General features: G+C 37.0%; 1 protein-coding gene across 1 annotated transcript in view; it reads left to right on the plus strand.

Moving 5' to 3' along the window:
• LOC145204215 (low-density lipoprotein receptor-related protein 2-like) overlaps positions 1–17,157 on the plus strand; it is an 85,006-nt gene that overhangs the window by 4,754 nt on the left and 63,095 nt on the right. Inside the window, exons 11-35 of the mRNA XM_080076691.1 lie at positions 307–473; positions 883–973; positions 1,125–1,257; positions 1,678–1,878; positions 2,341–2,546; positions 3,213–3,353; positions 4,024–4,227; positions 4,883–5,087; positions 5,578–5,703; positions 6,457–6,594; positions 6,979–7,114; positions 8,265–8,343; positions 9,021–9,127; positions 9,566–9,656; positions 10,393–10,522; positions 11,082–11,188; positions 11,761–11,880; positions 12,506–12,628; positions 13,192–13,323; positions 13,388–13,504; positions 14,046–14,189; positions 14,607–14,726; positions 15,127–15,249; positions 15,732–15,931; positions 16,740–16,924. Coding sequence (XP_079932817.1) covers positions 307–473; positions 883–973; positions 1,125–1,257; positions 1,678–1,878; positions 2,341–2,546; positions 3,213–3,353; positions 4,024–4,227; positions 4,883–5,087; positions 5,578–5,703; positions 6,457–6,594; positions 6,979–7,114; positions 8,265–8,343; positions 9,021–9,127; positions 9,566–9,656; positions 10,393–10,522; positions 11,082–11,188; positions 11,761–11,880; positions 12,506–12,628; positions 13,192–13,323; positions 13,388–13,504; positions 14,046–14,189; positions 14,607–14,726; positions 15,127–15,249; positions 15,732–15,931; positions 16,740–16,924 — 3,526 coding nt within the window. The remainder of the gene's footprint in view (positions 1–306; positions 474–882; positions 974–1,124; positions 1,258–1,677; positions 1,879–2,340; positions 2,547–3,212; positions 3,354–4,023; positions 4,228–4,882; positions 5,088–5,577; positions 5,704–6,456; positions 6,595–6,978; positions 7,115–8,264; positions 8,344–9,020; positions 9,128–9,565; positions 9,657–10,392; positions 10,523–11,081; positions 11,189–11,760; positions 11,881–12,505; positions 12,629–13,191; positions 13,324–13,387; positions 13,505–14,045; positions 14,190–14,606; positions 14,727–15,126; positions 15,250–15,731; positions 15,932–16,739; positions 16,925–17,157) is intronic.

A 17,157-nucleotide genomic window follows, 5' to 3' on the forward strand; every position in this document is an offset into this window, starting at 1 on the left:
ACTAATGGGTTGAACTAAATTTCTAATACAAAATTAAAATAGAAAATGATTTCACGGACTTACAGTAAAAAACAGGCCGCTTGATGGGACTCTCTGTAAGATTAACGCATTCAGGCGTTGGCCGCCTTCTGAGGATAAAAATAATACAAACAACCTATCGTTTTCAAAAAATAGTGGCAGGGCATAAAGTATACAACTAAGGCCCAGTGAGATTATTTTGTTATTTGATTTGTACCCTTCTGAACACAGGTTATTTACCGAAACTATATACATTTCAAAAATCTACTTATACTACATTGTGCACAGATGATGCGCCCAAAATTCTTTTCGCTGCTGGCAAAAACATTTATTTCTACGACTTTACAAGCGTCCAAACCGGACTTGAGATTGCAGTAACTGCCGATCAACCAATGGGAGTCGATTATCATTACACACTTGGTAGAATCGTATGGTCTGATCCGAGTCGCAATAAAGTGGGTTATTTAAAACTGAACTGTTTGTCCTGTCATGTTGAACAGTGCAACAAAATATTGTTAAATTTCTCCGATTTAGGGCAAGTTTTATTTCATTATATTTTTTGATGAACTGTACCAACCATGTTTTTTTCATTTTAAAACTCTTTTTGAGTACATTATAAACGGACTTAAAAAATCAAATCAAAACCATAACTACCAGAGAGCTTGAGGATATAGAACACATCTTAGTGCAGACGTTTCAACAAACTCCATTGTCATCATCAGTGCAGGTTTAATGCACATGAGCTCTCTGGCGGTTATGTGTTTAAATAAATTCTTCTTAAATCGTACGCTATGTTAAAATTATTCTTATAAAATTGATTTAGTCTCAAGTCAACCAGTCGATAAACTTAATTGTCTACCATAGGTCATGTCATCTGATTTGGACGGAAATAATCAGATAGTTGTAATGGATGTAGCATTGGAAGATCCTGAAAACGTAGCTGTGGACTGGATAGGTATGAATAACTTTTCGTATGTAATCTGTAGTTATATGATCAAAATCTGAGAGCAACAGTTTTAACACCGCCTTTTGCTGGGAAAACGTTTGGTGTTCTATCTTTTATCGAATCTCTTATTACTTTGGTATCAAGAATGATTTTTGTCCAGGCAACAACATTTACGTTGTTGAGACCTTGGTGGGACGAATTGACGTGTGCAACATGGATGGCAGCCATAGATACGGTGTTATTACTGACGGACTGATACAGCCTCGTGGAATCGCTCTCGACCCAACACAAGGGTTTGTTGCAGTTATCTAATCGTTTGCGAAGCGGAAACTGAAACTAACACCACGAACACAAACGAATTACGAAGAAAATTAAAATCGTTTATGTTTTGGTTACTACAAAACAAGCTTAAAACTAAGCTAGTGCTTTCAGTAGTGCTTTCAGTCATAGTATGCCATGCCTATTGAAGACATAATACCGAATCAACCGGTCACCAATCATTTCCACCAAACGTAGAAACTAACTTTCCAAAACATTAACACAGTATCTTAGTTTGTCAATACAAGTGAGTTTCCACGTGTACAAAGAATTCAATACCTTTTTGAATCTAAAGTTGGTGACTTCTCATTTGGTCAATTCTGATATATAGTTCTTTCACAAAACTATTCTTGAAAACAAACCACAACCACAGGTAATGAGTCTTTTCCACCTAGATATATGTTCTTTACCGACTGGAACCAGGACAATCCTCGTTTGGATCGTGCATATATGGATGGCAGAGAAATATACACACTAGTTGACACAGTTCTGGGATGGCCGAGTGGAGTAACTGTGGATATGGTGCAAAACAGAGTTTATTGGGTGGACGGGCGATTCGATTACATTGGAACTGTCGACTACTTTGGAAAGAACCGGTAAGATTTGTAGTCCAAACTCGTTCTTTTTAACCTGAAGAAAAGATGTTGACGAATTCGGTTAATCGCAAAACCAATTTATCAAGCTTTTTTATGCGATTAACAGTAACTGAATTACGCGATTAAGCTGACATTTTTTTGATATATGGCAGTCTACGGTTACGCTATTTATTTGCAATTTAACTGATTTTGTGATTACCCGGTATGCAATTAACCAGCTTCGTCTGTATTGGCAAGTTTATATTTTTGAAAAAGACTATTAACATTTTCGAAGAACAGATTTAATTATGTTATGCCACCATGACCATTGTGTCTATTCTGCAAGTTTGCTTAAGCAAATCGTTTTAAATAGGTGTTCGTGCTCATTTCGCCACCAATCGAGATTAAGCTAAATGTCCGGCTGACGTGAGGTATAGTGTAAATCAGACTAGATATTATAACGTCAGCCCTTATTTTCGTCAGACGCACAATCCTTTCGGGCAGCAAAAACCTTCCTCATCCTTATGACATCACGTTGTTTGAACATCACGTCTACGTCACCGACTGGACGAAGATGGCTCTCTTGCGCGCTCACAAGTTCGACGGCTCCGAGTATGCGCAAGTGACGTCATCGCTTGATGATTCTCCTTACAGCGTGAAAGCTTATCATCCGCTTCGACAGCCACAAGGTAGAATTGAAACATACTCGTGTATAGAATCAATCAATGAATGAATATACATGTAATATTCATATTCGTCATATATATATACATAGACAGATATATATAGATGCCAAATGGTCGAAATGTATATATTCCATGTATATTCATTGCCTAATTCTGTTACTAGGAAAATATTTTTCATTCTCAGTTATGTATTCTCATTAAAACTCGTCGGTTACTGTTGAGTATAAACACTGTCACTTTCTACTGGCATTTTATATATTTTTGTATGGAATGTGCTGGATAAAAATAAACGACTAAATATCGCTCTGTCTACATTTTAAATCGTCTTCAACATTGTAGTTACTTTCAAAAACATAACTGCAAATTGCAAAAAGGGTTCAAAACCATAGGTCTTATTTTACAAAGGGCGTTTTTTGTCAACTTTGTGGAGGTTTTTTAATGCTTAGTTTACGTGCATATTTGTAAACAACGCATTTTTTGGCAACATTGTGATACAACAAACAGTTACGATAAAGTTTTAAGTGCAAAATAAAGGCAGATTTCTTGTATTTTTTGTGTGTTTAGCTTAACTATTAGTTTTTTTTCCATATTCACTTAAAACGGGGAATGTATTGTCTGTGAAAAGTGGACTATGTACCAACCTATACAACAGATGTATTATTTGCGCAGTTGACAACCCGTGTGCGAACCAGAACGGAGGATGCGACCATCTATGTGTCCTCAGTCACACAACCAGTAATAATGGACTTGGCTACACTTGTACATGTGACCCGGGTTATGATCTGAATTACTTCTCCAAAAAATGCGAAGGTTGGTATTCGTAACTTCAAGTGATTCTATTTAAAAACAGATTTGACAATACATAATTTAGGCGAAGTGTACCTTTCAAATCAAATGATTTTGTTTTCTAAGTAACGTGTTTCCATATTTAGTAGCACTGACACGTTTTTCCGGATATATTTATTGCTACACAATAACACCTAAAAAAAGTTTGTTTAAAATTCGTAATGTTACAATGTCGTAGAGACGTTGGGAATTGCTACAAGAATACGTACGAATGTACAAATGCAGTTCTCTGCTTATATTAAAGGGCTTTGTAAACTATCGTAAACCCTAACAAATCATATAGCGGCCCGCCTTTGTGTGGTGATCCTGAAGTACAAAAGCATTGATTTAAGCAATTTCAAAAAAATAATAGAACGAAACTAGTCAGAAATAATTTTTTTAAGCAACGATTGACACAAATTGCTGTTTTATGGTCTTCTAGCATGTACTGACAAGTTTATGATTGTGAATTTAGTTTAGACACAAAACTTAATGTGTTTAATGTCCAAAACGCAAAAAAACAGTTTTGAAATGTTCCATGGTGCATCGCACACTAAAAATAGTATTACGTTAGGGGTACACAATATTTAAAATGTAGTTTTATCATCTGTGCCACCCTTTGGACATAAAAATGACACAAGGTTTTTGTTTTTAGCTGTGGACGATTTCATACTGGCCAGCAGTTATCACTGGGTAAGAGGTTTTGACATTGGACGATTCGACACAAACGATGCTATGCTGCCTGTTATATCTGGCTCCAGTGCGTTTGTGTCAGTGACCGCTGATGCAAGGAATGGTTACGTGTACTTTGCTGATGCCTCTGCCAACGTTATATTGAGAAGATACGTTAACGCTTCAGGTATAATGTTATTTGTGAAGGGTGGTTTTATAATTTTAATTTTCATTTACTGATTGTTTGCGAAACCTATCGAAAAATATGTTTTTTAATTATTTTATAACCAATCACCCATAAAAACGTTTTCAGGAATCTCACTTAATTACAATTACACGTTTTCTTCGAATATACTTTATTTTTGTGGTGCCAGATAGTACTAAGAAAGATATTGTCTAACATGGGCGCACGACCTTTTCGCTTTTTTCTGGGCGTTACACAAGAGTCTAGCAGCTAAAAGTCTTATCCACATTGCATGCAAAATGATGTATGCTTTTGGACCACAATAGCTTTTCTAATCAGTTTCAGCAGTTAAACGTCTAGAACGAACTTTTTTAATCCACTGTAGGCCTAAACAGCACATATAATTTATATAAAGCATACCTGTCTGTGGCAGCTAAAACTTGTATATGCTGTGGGCAGCTTGTGACCTCTGATGAAGTGTATAAATCAGTTAAAACAATATTGTATGTAATAAACTTCACCAAATTTGTGTTTTCGTGAAAATTTTAGCCTCGTTGTAATTCTCACAAAGTAAAATCTTTCCCTCCAAAACCGTAATATTGAAAATATTGTAGCATACTTAAACCGTAAAATCGAATCAATTTTTGTTGCTATTCAGCTGATCCGGAGGACGTAGTTAACAATCGACTTGATGTGATTCGTGCAACGGCTATGGATTGGACGACGGGCAACCTCTATATTGTGGATGCACGAATACGAGCTATTAGAGTTGTGAATGTCAACAAACCAGATTCTTTACGCAAAATTCTTAACATAACAGGAATCCAAACCCCAACCAGCATTGCTATTAGCCCAAGATCGGGGTAAGACTTTGTTGGATTTTGTTGTAATTTTATAAGGGCCATTATCCACCGTATCGAAATGTAGTGTTGTTATTTGATTGCAAAAATATGTTGGGACAAACCATAGTACACCCGGTCTATTGGTGGCGTTATACCGAATCAGCCGGTCACTAAGCATTCGCCATGTGGCGAGGCTAGGAAAATCTAGCTAGCGGTGGTATTCGAACCAACGATAGGAGTGTTAGGTATTCCCAGAAGTCATTTTTTCAATCCTCTCGTATAAGTCACTGCTGTACACTGCTTGTTGGTGCCCAAACCGAAGTGTTCTGAAAACTTTGTTTGTTTCGAAAGTCCGAAAAAATTGCCTTTTATTGTCGCAAGTTTTGACTTAAATTAAAAATGTTTATGGTTGTCTTGCCTTTTTTCGAAGAAATTGCTTTTTCCCTTCAAAACAAAGCTGGTACATTGTTATTCATTCAGTCTCAGCAAATGCATATAATTCCTGTTGCAGACTAATTGTCTGGGCGGACGCTGCAAGACCCGCAAAAATAATGATGGCCAACATGGATGGCAGCAATCCTGTAATTTTGGTCAACAAAACGATTCAAACTCCTGTGGCATTAACCATCGACCTTCAGTAAGTATATTTCGTTCGAGTCAATAGTGTCATTTGACGAAAAGGCCCGGCGCTTAACTTTGCTGTGTTTTGTGGCTATTGTACATAAAGCGTCGTTTCATATCTTTTCACATGGTTGTTTGTTGCATTCTGAATGCTAAAATAACAAAACTGAAAAAAAGTAAACAACTTATTAACAGGGTTCCCGCGGGTATGGAAAACCTGGAAAGGTTATGGAATTTGAATTTGTATTTTTAAGGCCTGGAAAAGTTTTGAAAAAAGCCAACTTTTGCAAAAGTCCTTGAAAAAGTATGGAATTTGGCGCCTGAAAATGCCAGATAGAGATAGGAATTTCAAATTATGTAACGTTTGTATATTCGTTGCAAGTATGGAAAATTGGCTACATATACCAAGGCCTCTTTACTAGTTTCATTATGGGAATTGCTCGATTTTTTTCGATTAAGGTTATGAAAATTCGTTTTTTTTTCTTGAAAAGTGTTGGAAAAGTCATGGAATTTATAAAAAAAAAAAATTTTTTTTTAAAAAAAAATTACGCGGGAAACCCTGTATTAAACACAGTAAGTGTATACCAGTATTTACGCCAGACCTAGTGAAGCCGTCATATCGAACTTGGATTTTAAGCTTTTTCGGTTTTGGATACTAATTTCAGTTCATTCAAGAACAAATGATTTTCTAAAAGTTGTGAAATAAAAATGATTCACAATGATTATTATCCAGTTTTGATGTTTTGTTGAAGGTGCGTTTGTATTTTAGACGAAGTTATATCTATTGGGTTGACTCCGGTTTCCAACGAATCGAGACGATTTCGCTGTACGGATATAGTCGTAGAAAGCTGCAAATCATACAAAAACTTGTCTATCCTACAACCATAGCCTATATGAACGACTATGTGTAAGTTGTTGATCAACATTTGCCCAACTGTTGCTCTTACAAAAATATTATTTATTATTTATAAAAAATGTTGTTGCTTGAAACTTTTCATCGTGGTTTTCAATAATATAACAATTGTTTGTTAGCTTTGTAAACTCCTGTTTTTATACATGGCCATAGGAAACAAACACTCTTTTCTGATTAAATATTTTAACCATGTTTATGTATTCGATAAAGGGTTAGTAGGTAATTAGTACCCTCATTCGAAAACATATTTGCGATTTTTAAATCGTTTTTGCAATGTTGTACTAAAAATTTAAAATACGCCGGTTTAAAAGGGTCGATTTTGTGAACAACCTTGCCATGCTGTCTTGATTCAATAACAACAGAATGTACTTAACACAGATACTGGAGTGACAGCAGACTCCGGCAAATCTACAGAGTACACAGAACCTCTAACTTATATCCCACGAATGCTGAGGTTTTCCGAGACAACGTCGAACCTCTCTACGCCATGTTTGGATACAGCCAAGCTCTGCAGGTATTCAGTTAATAAACTTATTTTCATATCGTTATGTACTTTTACCAGTGATTCTCAAACTTTTTTATGCTTGCGGCGCAATAGCACATTTTTTCCGCGGCATTCTCTACAGGCCAACAACACAAAAAGTGTAACGTTATTGTGTAACGTATAGCGAGTGTGATTCTTTTTTATGTCAGATAAGAAATAAATGAGCCTTTAAACCAGGGGTGACCAAACATTTTTTAAGGGGGGCCAAATTTTACCAGGTAAAGACGCCCGCGGGTCAACGTTTTTTTCAGAATTAAGACACAAATTTACAGGATTTAAGGAAATTTTGTGATTTTGTTCAGTCAGCACCTTCCTTTTTACCGGTAAATGAAGTTCCATGGAAAGCGTTTGCGTGAAGCAGCGTCGCCAAAACCCAAAAACTTAATCCAAAGTTCCAAACTATGGCGGGCCATACGCAACACAATTTTTTTAAAAAGACAGCCGCAGGCCACTTAAAATGCCGTCGGGGGCCGCATTTGGCCCGCGGGCCGCAGTTTGGACACCCCTGCTTTAAACGTTATCATGCACTCCTGCATTTCGTCTTTAAGTCATAAAACTCCAGCGAGTGTTTGCACTTAAACCATTGCGAGTATTTTGTGGCACACATGGAAATCTTTGGCGGTACACACGGCTTTGAGAGTCAGTGACTAAGACATACAACCGATACGTACTAATATCGTAGTATATTTTCGGTAATACGTCCATGTAATCTGATAGGACCACCGCTTGGTCCTAACCCCTTAACACTAAAATGCACTTTTTTAAGCGCATACAGTTTCATAACGTTAATACTAAGTATTTTTTGGCTTAAACAATTCGATTTTCATGTGTATGCTTTTCGTGTCTGTACTGTTTGTAAGACCCAATTCATAATGACATATTGAAGGCAAATTTTAGCTGTGGTTACATAAATTATAATTGTGGTCAGCCGCTTCGTTGATAAACTCGGCCGTGAACACCTGCAGCTCCTTCAAACGTTGTGTTCTAGGCAGAGTAAACTGACCCCCATTTGCGTGCCAATAAATATTTCAGTACTTTACGTTTACGTGCGCCTCACATTTAACTACAGTCGAAAACTTGACTTTCAAATTTGAAACACAAATAAAAGTGAATTTTTTAGAACCGTTATTACAGTAACCAGTGCAACAGAGATGACTTGCCGAACGGAGGCTGTGCACAATTCTGCTTCCCAGTTTCAGGTAAAATAAAGCAATTTTAGCTTGGTTTTAGTTTTCAACGTTGTTGTGAAGTATATTTAAGCTCCTTTAAGTGATGTTGTGTTTGTGCTATCTTTCGGTAAAAGTATGTATTGTTTGGAAAAGTGTGGATCTGTAGCTTGATTTTTAACCATGCTTCCACCTTAACGGTTATTCTTACGGATTTTACCAAAAATTTTGTATTTGATATATTTTTCGTGTTTATGGCCACCATTCCACAAAAATTGATGAGAAAAACATGTGTATATTTGTGAACCCAATATTAAATGTTTTGTATTGTGAAAGCAAAACCTATAAATACTGTAGTAGCAATAGTGCTCCAATCTTATGCCTAATAACTAAAACACTGGTTCTCAACTGGTGGTCCATGGACCACAACATGATGACTTTTTGGGTGGTCCACAAGACGTCCACTAAATTTGGTGATTAACTCGAAATGATTGCATATTACATGTTGAAAGAGCATCAAAATGTTAGCTGTTAATAATTGTATCTCACTTCTTGAAAATTGGTTTTAAAGAATTATGTTTCAAGCCCAAATGGTTGTTTCGTATGCGTACTTCAATCTTGCTCCAAAAAGGTCCACGATATTATTTTTACTTTGTCGCATGCTTTGCTTTGAAATAACGTTTAAACGAAGTCGAATTACTCGTATATAGGTTCCCGGCACTGTGGTTGTCCCGATGGAATGATACAAGGGGTCGACAACACACACTGTATCCCTGATGCCCACGCGACACCAGAACCTATATGCGACGAATTTCAGGTAAAGATACCTATTTTTCTTGTCCAAGCGTATTGTTTTGTCACACTTTTTAGGCGGTGTTAGTAAGAGCTGTGTCAGCCTGTGTGTTTAAAAGCTTTTTTTTGTTGCTATATGTGGACTGTGAAATGCATTTTTGCATGTAATGTGTATTGTTAAGCATTTGTAAAAGTGCTAACGATTTGTAATTAAATTAATGATAAACAAATATGCAATATGAATTTGTACTTGGGATTGTATGTACTTTACCTATCGGTTATTCCAGACCAGAAATTTTTACAATAACGGTTTAACGCCTTGTGTTTTTTGCAACTATTATAAATTATGCTTACGCCTTTTGTTTGAAAATGCAACTCTGCCTCACTCCTATAAACATTTAAAATACAATATTAATTTCAAGTTTACCGAAATAATAAACAAATGTAAATGGTGTTTCCACAGTTCACGTGTGACAACGGCCGATGTATTTACAACTCATATGTATGTAATGGAATCGACGACTGCACGGACGGGTCGGATGAAGGAGACAGCTGTAAGTTTCTGTAAAAGTCAATACTGGTTTTGCATTTTTTTTACTTTTTTAAGTCTTTTATTTGGTATATTGTCTTGTTTGATTTGTTCAAAAAAGAAATTTTGTCCGTTGAAGTCCCCTATGTGTTTTTTGTCATGTATTTATTGGTATGTATGCTTTATCTTGGTAGTGGATTGGTTTTTGGGGGGCTTTCATTTTGTCGTTGGTGGGCGGCCAACGCTTGAATGCTTTATACTCACAATAAGTCCGTTATTTGGAACACTATATACGGATCTGTTCATAAGTTTAATGGTGAAAATAACGGCCCAAATAGACGTAAAAAGCAACATGCTTTATTGTTCAAACGTTTCGGCAAATGCTCATGCCATCATCAGTGATATCGTTTGAACAATAAAGCATGTTGCTTTTTACGTCTATTTGGGCCGTTATTTTCACCATTAAAGTCCGTTATTATCTTAGCGAGTTTGTGATTCCACATTTAGTTAAACCTATAAGATTTCTCCGAGTCAGGGTTAGAACCTACGACCTTGCCAACAGAACTACTCGACCTGGTGAATTAACTTACGGTAGTGAATTTTTGTCAGCTTTTGAAAAAAACTGGTCACGTTGCGGTTAGATTCATCAACTTGTGTCCTTCTTCAGTTTACTAATTCTCCTATCCCACACACTGTTTAATTGGGGCCAAGCTTTGCAAAAACGAACCACTAGTTTTTATTTTCGCTTTTATGAATAACAGGCTTTGGAACTTGTGGTCCCTATGGCTTCAAATGCGACAACCAGAAATGTATTTCGACCAGCTGGAAATGTGATGGAGATGATGATTGTGGAGATGGGAGCGACGAACCAAATGATTGTCCCTCGCCAAGGTTAACTTGACTCTATTACCGAATACAACCAAATATAACATACCAACAATTTAAGTTTTTGTTAACACGTTGACTGCCAAGGGATATTCCTATGTTGTGCTCAAATTTGCCAAACATGTTTCAGTGGCGTTCTGAAATCAGGTCAAAATCAGGTCGAAAAATTTTGTGTGCCATGCTACGAGTTAACTCGTAGGTAACATGCTGGTGTAGGGTGTCTCGGTGTTGCCACAACGCATCTACGACGTTAGTTCGAGACGCCAGCTCGTTTTAAGCGCATTACAATCAAATAAGTCTACTACGAGTATACTCGTATCTGGCAAGCCGGGCTAGATCGGCAACTACGAGATAACTCGTAGTTGGCAGTCAACGTGTTAAAAAGCATAAAGCGGAAATTACTTCCTATCCATAAAAAAGTTTCAATACTGTTGATAAAGGTTTACTTATTTGATTACTGTTTTATGGAACAAACGTTGGTTGGTTGTGCAATGAACAAGTGTTGTCATTTTTGTTTATCTGACATGACTGTGCTCATACACTCAACTTTAGTTTATGATTTCAGACCATGTACAGACAGCCAGTTTCACTGTGATAACGGTCGTTGTATTTCACCTGTGTGGGTCTGTGACTCCGACAACGATTGTGGCGATGGAAGCGACGAAAAAGACTGTAAGTTAAGCATTTAAAGCTATTTACTGTTAGTACAACGCCAAAAGCTTCAGTTGTGTCTTACTACATTGTACTAAAACATGGTTTGCCCTATGACAGGCTTAGGCGTATAAACATCGTTGGGGCATATCGCTTTGGTGCAAATATTGGCCAGTTAATCATCAAACAATCATCGTCTAAACCAGGGCTTCTCAAACTTTCTTGCTCTGCGACCCTATTTTAGAAAAGAAATTTCTAGGTGACCTCTTGATGGGTATAGCCTATACACGTGAATGATGTTTAAACAATAAATTTACGTACGTATACCATTTATTGTGACATTAACATAATAACGCATGATGTTTTGCGACCCCAAAACTATATTTCGTGACCCCAATTTGGGTCGCGACCCACAGTTTGAGAAGCCCTGGTCTAAACCAGTTTGTGTTTAATCCACTCATTCAACTTAGTAACAACTTTCGTTATCGCTTAAGGAAAGATTATTATAGTGTCTAAGGTTTCGAAGGTGCTGTTTTAACTTTAAGGCTTCCTGGATTTGTACATTTAACAAAATGATTTCTATTGTCCTTTAGGCGAAGACGTGTCATGCTCCCCAGACCAGTTTACTTGTCCAAACCACCGATGTATTGCATCCCAGCTCCGGTGTAACGGTTATAACGATTGTATTGATGGGGCGGATGAAAAAGACTGTCGTAAGTTGTCAGGTTTTTGATCATCTTACTTTTGTTCTGAATAATGGACCCAAAGTAGGTTGCTACCAGGCACAAAAACTCTAGCGTTGATGCTGCCACAGAGTGAATTATGCGTTAATCTGAATTATGCGTTTATCTGAAATATACGTTTAGGTGATTTTTAGTCTAAATGACTGGCAGATGAAGTTTTGATACAAAACTGATCGTTTGTATATTTTTAAATACAGTATGCTGTTTTCGTGCTGTTTTGTTCATGTTGTTTCAACCCCTATGCCTTAAATCAGGGGTTCTTAACCTGGGGTGCACGCACTCCCAAGGGGTGCGAGAACTGTTCCTAGGGGTGCGAGAACTGTTCCTAGGGGGTGCGGGGATGCTGAATCATTAAGGTTGGTTAGGTCTATTCTATTTAAGCAATTACAGAAGGGGGAGCGAAAATTAGTTAGTGATTTGAAAGGGGGTGCGAAAATTAGTTAGTGATTTGAAAGGGGGTGCGAAAATTAGTTAGTGATTTGAAAGGGGGTGCGAAAATTAGTTAGTGATTTGAAAGGGGGTGCGAAAATTAGTTAGTGATTTGAAAGGGGTGCAGCAAGGAAAAATGGTTAAGAACCACTGCTTAAATGTTTAGCTCCAGTTGCTTGCGATCCGCGCTATTACTTCACATGCGCGAACGGACTTCAGTGTGTCCACACCAACTACATATGTGACGGATATCCAGACTGCAGAGACGGATCTGACGAAGCTGATTGTCGTAAGAATTCCTTTTTTTGTCGTTTTCAAGACAAGTTTAAATTTTTTTGTCCAGATTCCCAAAAATTGCACTGTAAACCAATTTAGTTTTAAATTTCGCGAATTTACTAATTTGGGACTGTTTTATAACTTGTCTCAAATTATGCGGTGGTTCCCAACCGGGTAAGAGTTACAACCTGAGGAGGGAAATTTACTTTAAAGGTTTGTAGTTTGTACATAGACACTTAAGCTATGGGAATATGGGCTGTAAAGATGATAAAAAATCGATTTTTAATGATTTTTGTATGGTTTAACATTAGCATGTGCCTATTTTGTATCATATATTGAAGGAATGTTTTTTTTTTGCATTGTTAAAGGAGGAATTTGTCGATAAAGGTTGGGAACCACGAATATAAAAGAACCAAAATAATTTACCGTATCAAAAATATTAGTTTGATTTGTATGCCCACCGAAACAACTATCATGTGTCAAAAAAGACATATTTTATCCTGTATGGAATTAGTAGGCCCAAACAGAGCACGTTCCAATGTGCCATTTTACTCTTATATATGCTGTATAATTTAGCAACGCGGCCACCTGGACAATGCGAAGACGACGAATTCCAGTGCCAAACTTCGGGAGATTGTATTCCGCAATCGTGGTGGTGTGACACAAGACACGATTGTGACGACGGATCGGACGAACCGCCAACATGCCGTAAGTTATGTCCTCCCTTGGTTTATGGGCGAAACACGAAATCGAACATGTTTTGTTTTAACAGCACCTGTGACCTGCGCATCGTACCAATTCCGATGTGACAACGATTTTTGTATTTCAAGTTACCTGAAATGTGATGGTGATAACGATTGCGGCGATAATTCGGACGAAAAGGGCTGTCGTAAGTGCTAATAAATGATTGTTTTAGCAACATTAGGCTATAACAAACGACGCATTAACGTTTTTGCTGTTGGGATTTTATTTCATTAGTTGGACGCCTTACTATCTACACAGGCTTATTGTGTTTTCGTCGTCGTAGCTTTTTTACGATGTGCCTCGCACGTTAATACAATTTAAAAAACTGAAATAATTTAAAAACAAATTGTCTACAATAAGTAGTTTTAGCATGGTAAAAGGCCTAAATAAGGGTTCGGCAACCTTATAAACTTGCTATGGCAAAATGATAATAATGACTTAGCGTGCCAGCGATATCGTGAATTTGTGCCTTTTCATTTGTAGCGTTTTGGTACCAATAAATCATAATAAGCGGAAAACAAGCAATGGAATACTTTAAGTTTTGTCAAACTGTACGTCAATAGGAAGCCTAAAATTACTTGACGTGCCATGAAAACTTGCCTCAACTGCTAACCTTGGCTTGTTTTACCCGAACAAGCATAGGTCGAAACTTTGCAAGTTGTTTATAATTGTTGCGTTTACGCTAGCCACGCCCCCTCCCACCCTGCCACCGCCCCCTTGTACGTTTGATGAATGGGAATGCCCTGGGACGACCGACTGTATTAAATATTCGGAGATATGCAATGGTATGCCGGATTGCCCAGATGCTGTGGACGAAGGCTCGTTTTGTGGTAAGTCGAAATGCCAACCTTCGATATTGTTTGTTCGGTTTATTATGAAGTCACGATTATGTGAGGTAACAATAGGTTAAAAGCCGTTTTTGTTTGTGACATGATGACTTTAAGAAACTAGTACAGTATTTGCATAATAGCTCGAAATGACCAGTGTTACGTAACATGGAATGTATAACGTACCTTCATCGTTTGTTTTTTGTCGCATAGAAGTTTATTTTAATTCTTGTCATTCGTAAAGCCCAAAGTGTTTTAAATGACAAAATAAGTACATTTTAAAGCGTTTGTTTTTCTCAGTGGTTCAAAACATTTCTGTTCATCATTTATTTTAAAAGTCTATTGTCTTTGTATTTGTTGGTTTAATATTCATTGTGTACCATCTTTTAGTACTATTTAACAAATGTTGTTATTGTGTAGACGTCGACTTGTGCCCAGGCTTTGGTTGTGTGGGGGAATGTGTCAACCTACCTACAGGCGCTATGTGTTGGTGTAACGGAGATGGCTACCAACTTCTTAATGACAGCAGGACATGTGCTGGTAACCAAACACTTTTTTACTTGTTTTTTGGGTTGTGCGAGTATGTAATGGTCGTGTTGTTCCAATGTATATCGAGTCCCTCATAAGTTATGCCTCGTGGTCCAAAATCAAACGATTAAAGAAGCAAACAACAGAAAAAAAGTCGGTTCATTATAAACGTTTATATTATAAAGGAATAGATATTTCGCCTATGTCAGTTCCTGCAAATCGAAATGCAAATCGATACAAAAATGAGTGCTAACACAAACACGTTAAAATAAATAAAAGCAGTAAAACAGTATAAGAAACATGAAGTTTTATTTGCGTTGCAAAACTCCAGATGCGTGGGTTTGCAACAAACCCTTTTATCTTAGTTTGACTTTGCTATACTGGCCTCATACTCTTAACCATTTTATTTCAGATATCGACGAATGTGCTTTGCACTATTGTAGTCAGCAGTGTGAAAACACAGAAGGCTCTTTTATATGCAAATGTGCCGAAGGATACGAACTTGACATTGACGACAGAACATGCAAAATAACAAGTTCGTATTTATGAAGTGGCAATTTCTATGTTGTTTTGGTCTAGACTCGTTGGTAAACTTTTGAAAAGCTTTTGTAACAATTCAACTAGAAACGGCAAATTACAATCGTTTAAGTAACCTACTTTGTGCTGTTGTATACGGCAAACTTGCTTAATTCAAAATGGGTGGGTTATGTTTTGTAACTGTTTGTTCAGAGTTTTAAGTAAGACTGGGATTTTAGGGACACCCTTGATTAGGGGTTGAGTTCAAATAAAACGTATTGATTCCGGCCTTAATACACGTTAGTAACTTCCGGGTCTTATTCGAGCTATGCTTTGTTAAAAGTTGCTTCTGGTCGGGTTTGGGGCTTATACTTTCGGGTTTGAGTCCTGCAACTATAATTCAAATAGCCTACATTGTAGTAAGATTGTTTACAACAAGCGTTACTGGTGACATTGCTTTTGAGTTTACAAGGTGGGTAATTTTTCTATTTGATTTACCAGGCGGACAAAGAATTTTGATGATATCAAACGGACGATACGTTTATGAGTACAACCTGGATAAAAATTCGCTGAGAGCTCCCATATATGGCAACAAAATCATGGGTGCCGATTTTGATTGGCTTACACAGTCAATTTACTACGCTGACGTGAATAGAGGAACTTTGTATAAGGCCGGCTTCACAGGATACCCGATTAGTGTGGTGAGATTTTGCTTTAATGTAACTCATTTGGTACTTCCATTTTACTTTACTTGGCTTTTAACACAAATCGGGTAAAAACTTTTAAAAAAATGGTAAGAAAATGAAAGACATATATATAGTTATAGGATATAGCTGAAAAATGTTAAGAAACATGTTGGTTTCTTTTTCAACAACACAACTATGTCGTTTGTTGTCTAAAACAAGTATACAACTATATCGTTTGTTGTCTAAAACAAGTATACAACTATATCGTTTGTTGTCTAAAACAAGTATACAACTATATCGTTTGTTGTCTAAAACAAGTATACAACTATATCGTTTGTTGTCTAAAACAAGTATACAACTATATCGTTTGTTGTCTAAAACAAGTATACAACTATATCGTTTGTTGTCTAAAACAAGTATACAACTATATCGTTTGTTGTCTAAAACAAGTATACAACTATATCGTTTGTTGTCTAAAACAAGTATACAACTATATCGTTTGTTGTCTAAAACAAGTATACAACTATATCGTTTGTTAACGCAACGTGGCCCAGTCTAAGCGTCATGAAATCCAACCTAATTTTAGGTTTATAGAAAGTTTAAATTTGGGTGTCAATTGTGTCTAAAAAAGTAATCGCCTTAAAAGATGATTTTGCATTTTAAAAATATCCTTTTTTGTTTGTTAATATTTTCGTGGTTTACTTAAAAACTCCTCGAGGTTTTTGAACTAGGGGTTTAAATCACCATACAAAATAATGATATTTTTGCTCTGCGGCTTTCATTAAAAATCTGTATCGTAATATTGTACCGGTTTATTTAACAGGTCCTACAAAGCGGCCAGTCTATTACAGAGAACGTGGTTGTAGATTGGGTGGCGAGAAACTTATACTGGTGCGACTATGAACTGGGCACGATTGAGGCTGCAAGATTGGATGGAACACATCGCATCGTCTTACATTCGGAAAACGTAACAAATCCACGGGGACTAGCAGTCGACCCAAGAGACGGGTAAGCTTGGTTGGACTTGTAGCATTAAAAAAACATGGCTTTGAAATGTTAGGCTGGTTAACCTGGTGGTAGAGTAATATGTTCTGGTCGATATACTTTTCTAAAATTGAAATGCTTTCGCCCTAAAACGACACAAAGCCATCAGTTTGCGGACAAATTGCACCGAAAAATCGTTTCTTTCTCAAGATCTTTGGGTACTGAGCACCAAAAACTAAAGTAGTTTGGTTCCATTG

Source organism: Phallusia mammillata, chromosome 8 (assembly GCF_965637545.1).
Source record: "Phallusia mammillata chromosome 8, kaPhaMamm4.hap1.1, whole genome shotgun sequence".
Classification (NCBI taxonomy): Eukaryota; Metazoa; Chordata; class Ascidiacea; order Phlebobranchia; family Ascidiidae; genus Phallusia; species Phallusia mammillata.